Source organism: Raphanus sativus, chromosome 9 (assembly GCF_000801105.2).
Source record: "Raphanus sativus cultivar WK10039 chromosome 9, ASM80110v3, whole genome shotgun sequence".
Lineage (NCBI taxonomy): Eukaryota > Viridiplantae > Streptophyta > Magnoliopsida > Brassicales > Brassicaceae > Raphanus > Raphanus sativus.
In genome coordinates, this window is record NC_079519.1 from 26,047,863 (window position 1) to 26,056,252 (window position 8,390).

The 8,390-nt window shown below is 35.3% G+C and overlaps 1 protein-coding gene and 2 long non-coding RNA genes across 3 annotated transcripts; 2 read left to right on the forward strand and 1 right to left on the reverse strand.

Annotated features, from left to right (window-relative positions):
* Positions 1-9: 9 nt before the first annotated feature.
* On the reverse strand, positions 10-1,654 carry LOC130499535 (uncharacterized). Its single transcript, XR_008938411.1, has 3 exons — positions 1,065-1,654; positions 729-805; positions 10-556 (listed from the first exon to the last, which is right to left on the reverse strand). It is a non-coding gene; the product is annotated as an uncharacterized LOC130499535 (long non-coding RNA).
* A 561-nt stretch (positions 1,655-2,215) lies between these two features.
* Positions 2,216-3,171, forward strand: LOC108837185 (profilin-5-like). The gene is made up of 2 exons (XM_018610252.2): positions 2,216-2,374; positions 2,838-3,171. Exons 1-2 carry the CDS (start codon positions 2,252-2,254, stop codon positions 2,970-2,972), a joined length of 258 nt encoding a protein of 85 aa, XP_018465754.1. The 5' UTR covers positions 2,216-2,251; the 3' UTR covers positions 2,973-3,171.
* A 1,047-nt stretch (positions 3,172-4,218) lies between these two features.
* On the forward strand, positions 4,219-5,308 carry LOC130499978 (uncharacterized). The gene is made up of 3 exons (XR_008938840.1): positions 4,219-4,346; positions 4,697-4,834; positions 4,923-5,308. It is a non-coding gene; the product is annotated as an uncharacterized LOC130499978 (long non-coding RNA).
* The last annotated feature ends 3,082 nt before the right edge of the window (positions 5,309-8,390 follow it).

Below are 8,390 nucleotides of genomic sequence, written 5' to 3' on the forward strand. Positions count from 1 at the left end.
TCTGGCCAGTGAACAAAAGTGGCACAGTTTTCCCTGTCAAAGAGAGGTTATGGATTTGTGCAATCAGCAACGATTATATGAGTTGGGAAGAGGATGTGGACGACCGACATAGCGCCAAACGTCTCTGGGGCCAATACGTCTCTGGGGCAACTGACTCGAGAAAACTCGGTGGAGCGAGTTAAACGAACCCCTCCTCAACTTCTCCTGCCATGTGTCACCGTTGCAGAGCATCAGCTTCTCCAAAGCTCTCTCCTCCGCTAAGTTAACGTGAACTGGAATTAGATCACCAGAACTTCACGCGTACGGTGTCGTAGTCGGCTAGTCGCTCATCTAAACAGCAAACACAAATATCCATCTGTCTTCAACATATATTAGAGGAACTCTTATAAACTGCTACATGAAAAATACATCAAAAATATCTTCAAAAATTATGAAAATGTCTATAAATTATTATAAACACACACAGAGGGAGCCAGAAAAGACTTACCAAAGCATGGATTCATAGTGATCGGAAGGATTTAGATTCTCTTGATTTAAACTAAAACGTCCACATAAACTATAAGGAATACCAAAAACAAAAACAATCAATGCTTAAACTATTTTACTGATCTGGCACAGTAGGACAAAGTAATTAACTGACTCATTATTATCTAGAGACTGAATTGGAGAGATGGCCATTGATGTTCTGAAACCTGATTTCCTAAGGAAACTAAGAGAGGAATAGTTACACTCAAAAATTAAACGCCTTTGGCTGAAAGTCTCCTAAGGGATCTCGTGCAACATTTCCATTTTACCATCAAGTTGTCTGCAACACAATATAAATAGGTGAATTATCAACAAACGTACGGTATGAGAATAAAAAAGGTCGAAATCATTTAGATATCTAAAAGGTAGCATGCGTATACAACCAAAGTGATTTACTATATGACAAAAGAACTTTTAGAGAGAAACTAAAAGATATATATCAATACTTTTGTAAACTGAAATCAAGGGAGATTATTTATAGAAATCAATTGACAGGGAGTTGCAGAACTCAAAGACACAAAACTTGAGCGGTCTCCAACCTTCCTCGTCTTAGTCAGTGGACCTTCTTATCACACAGCGATCAAACACCACGATGACGGCCTCTTGCATTTCTCTTACGCCGGCAGAATCGGCGAGGGAAGAGGCGTGAAGTTTCCATCAGTTACAATCGGCTCTGGGTTTCTAATCTGAAAGTAGACAGACCCTTCAGGCAAATAAAGCGGCTCTCTGGGATCTGATACCGCAAAATGAAATGGAAGAGTAGCGGTTTTCGATTTCGTTTTATATAGGAGTTCCAAACCGTTCATCTTCGGCATGAACGTTACCAATCGAACTAAATACATATCTATACGATTACGAAATCTTCCATTTAATAGTCATAAGGTTTTCATTTACTCTGAAGTTGCAAGGAAGGAGAGAACCAAGGGAAGTTGAGACGACTGAGTTGTAGGGAAGGAAACATGTAGCAACGACAACATCTTAGGGTTAGTGTTGGAGTGGGCTTATGGGCTCATCATAATTAAGTTTACCGTAAATGAATTGCAGCCCATTCCGTAAATGAATAATCCACAGCCATAGTGACATGTCAAAATAGAGACCTCTTATTGGACGATTTTATAGTCCGACGTGGACAGCCTAGATGTTGAGTTTATTCTCCTTTTAATAGTGTTAGATTTTATTCGGTGTTCTGTTCGATGCTCTGTATTATATATGTTAGAAGATGGATATGAGTATCATGTTTTGGTTTGATTTTATTTTAATTTTTTTCCAACTGGTAGAACAAATAAATATTTCATCGGAGATAGATACTTGTGTCCCAAGTTATTTCCAACCTTTTTTATTAATCTGATATCCCGAACTTATGAAAAGATCAAAACTATTCTTCAGTGAAAAATACAATTTACAGATAGACCTTCTCTACAGATATTCAAATGAGATCCAAAACATGATGATCTGATATCTGTTTGACCCCAAAGTGAAAATGTAATAAGGATCCGGATTACTTAGCAAACTAAAGCACATCTACAACTAGACCACCATCTTATGGCTTATTTTTTCATTATTTGTACATAAACATATCACCTTTGTGATTTCTACATTTTCTGACTGGGTTATGTATAAATGCAATTGAGTTTCTGATTTTGGATATGGTTAAACGTTTGGTTTAATTGGTTCCAAAAAGTACATATGATGATTAATTCTCCTCAAACAGTTCAAACCTCAAGAGATGACAGATATCATGAAAGATTTCGATGAGCCTGGTCACCTCGCTCCCACAGGCTTGTTCCTCGCAGGACTTAAGTATATGGTTATCCAAGGCGAGCCTGGTGCAGTCATTCGTGGCAAAAAGGTATGATTATGAGATTTTTTTAGATCAACTAACGGTTCAGTGTTTGTTTTAACATTCTGAAATTAATAGTTTATGAAAAGCTTTAAATATATTTTTTCCAAAAAGCTTTAAATATTCCTTGAAAAAACATTTTATTTTCTCATGGGCGTGATGTGCAATGTTCTATTTGTACATATAAGTCTCACAACATTAAATATTTAAAAAAATATTCTGTTTGCGTTTGGCGTTTTTACTGTTTTTCTTTCAGTGGCGTTTTTAGTTTTTTTTTTTAACATAAGTTCCATGCAAATGCAAAAGTAAACACATAAAAAGCATTTGAAACAATTTAAGGCAACAATTTATGCCTATTAGGAGAATCAACTCTTGCAAAGATGGTTATATAATCACTTAATATCTGATTTAAGAATCTAAAACCGTTATAAAAGATTGGGATTTGAGGGATTCTTATTTAATACTTGTGCAGGGGGCTGGAGGAATCACAATCAAAAAGACAGGACAGTCAATGGTGTTTGGTCTGTACGAAGAACCAGTGACTCCAGGACAATGTAACATGGTCGTCGAGAGGCTGGGTGATTACTTGGTCGAACAGGATCTCTGAAACCTTATAGAATGCTATATTGATGTTGTTCCAATCCTTTGAACCATTGTTTCACTTTTACTTTTGGCTGGGTGCATGGGTTTTATGTTTTCCTAATTTAATTTTTGGCGTTTCTACTTTAGCAAAGTTTAAAAGAATGTGAAACCTTCCTCTTTTGCATGGTTTCCTGATTAATTTTGTGTGTTTTGGTTTAATTTTATCTTAACATGTATTTATTGCGTATATGCTCATGTGGTTCTGACTTCTGGACTAATATGTACTCCATGTGTATAATTTTGTGTATCATTTAAGTAGATTTTTAGGTTTTTTTCACGAAGATTAAGAAAATACAAAATTTTATGTAATTTATCTTAGTTGTATAAAAATAACATTAAATAAAATTAATTTAACCAATAAAAACACATTATTTTGTAATTGGTTACAAATTTTAAATGACATTAAATTTTGTCTAGAAAAATGATAATATCACTTATTTTGAAATAAAATAGAAATCTTTATAATTTGAACATAATCAGATTTTATTGGAGAGGAGTGAAGAACAACAAGCTCAACAATCTCCTCAAACATCAACTTCATTTGGGTAGTTCTTAATAATTTTAATGGATCAGGAAGTGATTTACCAGACTAAGTGTTAGTTTATGTTGTATTAAGTATTTTATGTTTAGTTTGGTGTTATCACTCATATATTTCACTTTTATATTAATGTTATATTTTATTTAATATATGTTATTAAATACTTAATATCATGAAATTAAATAAATTTATATAATAAATAAATATTAAAAATTAATTGGGTTACATTGATTAATATATTTTATTTTAATAAAAAGTAAAAACAATCAAAAATTAAGAACTACCTTTTTGATAAGAAAATTAAGAACTACTTTATAATTTAGAAAGTTCAGATTCAAAAAAATGAAACACCATTAGAGCAAAAATTTATTTCAAATGAAGAAAAAAAGTGAAAAAAGAGGCAACATTGAAAATGATCCTATGTGCGAAGTTGAAGGAGCCAACTCGCCGCCGTTATTCTCGGTCAAGACGGCAGTGTCTGGGCTCAGAGCGCTAACTTCCCTCAGGTTTCTTCTTTCCTCTCCTTCTTCTCTGATTCGTCTCTCAACGTGTCGAAATCAGATATGAGTAATCTCGGATCTGATTCCGATTTCACCATCTCCGGTCTAGAATCTGATGTAAAATTGGGATTCATGCAGTTTGGAGAAAGCAAGACAAGATTATGCATGGTGATAAATTGTTGCCGTTACCTGTGATTAAAAGGATGGTTGATAAAGGGATCCGAAACAAGATCACTTTGGTGGAGAAGAAGGGAATCAAAGGGTTGGAGAAGCTGATGCAATTTTAGTTCCATACTAGAATGTAAATAGCTTTGAGTTTCCTTGTTAGGGGGTAGAGGAGCTTTGGGGTTTCTCTTATAGTAAAAAGAAAGCACAAGTTGTATAAAGGCATTTTTAAATAAATTTAACATTCATTCGAAAAAAAATTGGGATCCATGTTTCTGAACCCTAGGGTTCTAGATCCTAAGTCTGATTATGAGATTGTTTGGTCCTAGGTAACTTCTTAACAATTGTTCCACTGATAATCTTTGTTTCCTGTAAACTGAGGAATGGTTCTACTGATTCTTACCCGTTACTCTCCCGTCCGCCCCTGGAAATCTAAAGTGGCTTCAATCTAATGCGACTTGTGTTATCGATATGTTTTTTTGTCAGTTGAAGATTGAAGAAATCAATGGAATCACTAAGGATTTTGTGGAGCTTGGGTTTCTCGCCCCGACCGGTCTATTTCTCGGTGGAACCAAGTACATGATTATTCAAGGTGAACCAGGAGCTGTGATCCGAGGAAAGAAGGTAACATTCTTATCGATTAACCCTTGCTTGCACATCTTTGATAGAGAATGGAATCAGAACTCATTTTACAATCTGTGAATATATGCAGGGACCTGGAGGCGTTACTATCAAAAAGACGTCTCAAGCCTTGGTCATTGGTATCTAGGAGGAGCCCTTGACCGGAGGTCAATGCAATTTGGTTGTGGAAAGGCTCGAGGATTATCTCATCGATTCTGATCTCTAAATTTATATTTCTAACTTCTTTGACTAAAAGAATGCCATTGCCCTTTCCATTGTAATTGATTGTAATAACGCAATTGATTTTATGATACTTAAGAACCAAATATATGTTGTAACCGAAAACTGGAAATTCAGAAACCAGAACACAAAAGAAAAAACAAGTTGCAGAGCCGTAGAATGATCTACTGCACTTGAGCGAAAAACCGCCTAATCTCGGGTGCAAGATAACCAAGACGGGTCACTCCAGGGTTTACTCTGCTCTCTTCTAGATTGTGCACTCAACCCAGAAAAGATGAAACTCTCAAATTGAAAAGAACAGAAACTTAGAGAAAGATCAAGAGAAGATGAAATTGTGTGTTTCTCTTTTGAGCTCCAAAACTATGTTTTTATAGTCAAAAGCGTAACTGCCCAGGAAAGATTTTCTTATCCTCTCTCCCACAATCACGTTCTGTTCATCAACGTTTCAGAAGCTCGTTCAGAAATATCAGCCACCATCTTTGACTTATTCTTTTTCCAGTAAAACATTTTTAATCAAAATAATTAACTTCACCGATGAAAACAAAGTTTTAAAAAGACTGAGCCCAAAATCATATTTATTAAAGCCCAATTTATAGAAACATACCCAACAATCCCCCACATGTTTCGATAACAAAAAAATAAAACAACGTTGATGTCTTTTTACAGACTTGAATCAACAAAACAAATTGAGAGTTTCGCAAATTTTACACAAAGCCTTCGTTTGAACTTTTTCATTCAACCCTGCTTCATAAGTGTTCTAGTGAGTTAACCCACAACTCATCTAGTTAGGCAATATTTACCTCAACACTTATTAGGTGACTTATCAAGTGTGTGTTGTCTCACACCCCCATACGGGAATAAGTTCATTAAGAGACCATATGTCTCAGCCTGCCACATACAACAACAAGAGATTATAAATACCATCAGATTATGATCATTTTTTCGTTTGACCACTTTGAACCAAGAACTCAAATTAACTGAAATTCTTGGTAGGGTATCCAAAATGATCTAACCTGAAAGAGGTGTTAATCCCATTTCCTTTGCTGTGTCCAGGACCATTCGTCCACACAAGCCTTTCGTTAGTGGATCAGCTATGTTCTTCCCTGATCTCACAAACTCAAGTGATATCACACCTGCTTCAATTAAGCTGCGTATCACTTTATGTCTCATACGTATATGCCGTTTCTTTCCATTATATAGTGCGTTCATTGCTACTGCTATAGCAGCTTGTGAATCACATCTCATGGATACAGAAGGACATGGTCTTCCTATCATTGGGATATCAGCGAGCAAGTTTCTCAACCAGTCCGCTTCTTGACCTGCCAATTCAAGAGCAATTAGTTCAGATTCCATGGTGGAGCGAGCAATGCAAGATTGTTTAGTAGATTTCCATGCTACAGCTCCTCCACCTAAAGTAAATACAAAACCACTGGTAGAGTTTACTTCATCATTGTCAGACACCCAATTAGCATCACAATAAGCTTCAAGTACACATGGAGACCCACCATAGCACAAGTTCCAATCAAGAGTTCCTTTTAAATATCTCATTAAACGACCAAGTGCTAACCAATGATCAGAACCAGGATTATGAGTATATCTACTTAATCTACTCACAGCATATGCAATATCAGGTCTTGTACTATTCATCAAATACATTATACTACCCATGATTTTAGCATATTCAGACTGGTTCACACTTTCTCCTCTATTTTTACACAAATGCAGAGATGAATCATAAGGAGATTTAGCACTAGTTTCATCCCAATATCCAAATTTCTTCAGAATCTTTTCAACATAATGAGATTGATTTAATGCAAAACCAGAATTAGTTTTTACAACTTTTATTCCAAGAATGACATCTACTTCACCAAGATCTTTCATATCAAATTTAGAACTCAAGAAAACTTTTGTTTCACAAACAATTTCCAGAGATGTGCCAAGAATAAGCATGTCGTCAACATACAAGCATATAATAACATATCCATGATCATGCATCTTAGAAAACACACACGTATCTCCAAAGTTTGAAACAAAACCATTTTCATGCAAAGTGTTACTGAATTTTTCAAGCCATTGCTTAGGAGCCTGCTTAAGACCATAGAGAGATTTAATCAGTTTGCACACTTTATGTTCTTGACCAGGCACAATAAATCCCTCAGGTTGCATCATGTAAATTTCCTCATGCAAATCACCATTCAAAAATGCAGTTTTCACATCCATTTGATGGACAACCAACTTATGAATAGATGCAAGAGCAAACAATATACGAATGGATGCAATCTTAGTAACGGGAGCATAAGTATCAAAATAGTCTACTCCCTGTTTTTGAGAATTTCCTTGCGCCACCAGCCTCGCCTTAAATTTGTCTAGAGTACCATCAGCTTTCAGCTTCTTTTTAAGAATCCACTTGCATCTGATAACCTTACAGCCCCTAGGCAAATCAACAAGCTCAAAAGTGTGGTTAGCCATAATAGAATCAAACTCAACGTTAACAGCCTCTTTCCAAAAAACAGCATCAATGGATTTCATAGCTTCAGAAAACGTTTTGGGATCTTCTTCTATCAAAAATGCATACACAAACTCTTCACTAAACTCATTATATTCAGCTAAGAATGTAGTAATGAAATCAGGACCAAAATCAGTTTTAGTTCTTATTCTCTTACTCCTTCTAAGCTCTTCATTATTATCATCAATATTATCAAGAGTTCTTTTAGCAGAAGCATTACTAGAAGAATCAGTTTCCAAATTTCTCTTAAAAGGAAACACATTTTCAAAAAACTCAACATCTCTAGACTCAGTAATGCTGTCAAATTGCAGAGAATCAGGTTTAAAAGTCAAGCAACGATAAGCAGCACTATTCGAAGCATAACCAATAAAAACAGCATCTACAGTCTTAGGACCAATGTTATTCATTTTAAAACTAGGCAATCCTACTTTAGCAAGACACCCCCACACTCTTAAATAGTTCAAATTAGGAGAATGACCTTTCCAAAGTTCATATGGAGTAACTGGAATTCTTTTATGAGGCACTTTATTCAAGATATAACAAGCAGAAAGAACAGCTTCCCCCCACATTTGATCAGGTAACCCAGAACTAATAAGCATAGCATTCATCATTTCCTTAAGAGTACGATTTTTTCTTTCAGCTATACCATTTTGCTGGGGGGTATAAGGTGCAGTTTTCTCATGAATAATTCCTTCTGTTAAACACAAAGATTTCAGAATTTCAGATTCATATTCTCCACCTCTATCAGTTCTTAACCTCTTAATTTTTCTATTTAACTGATTTTCTACTTCAGCTTTATATTGTATAAACATT

Excerpts from the sequence above, each read along its gene's own strand:
- LOC108837185 (XM_018610252.2), top strand. The coding sequence starts at position 2,252 with ATGACAGATATCATGAAAGATTTCGATGAGCCTGGTCACCTCGCTCCC. Across the intron at positions 2,375-2,837 it reads CAGTCATTCGTGGCAAAAAG|GGGGCTGGAGGAATCACAAT; the intron begins GTATGATTATGA and ends ATACTTGTGCAG.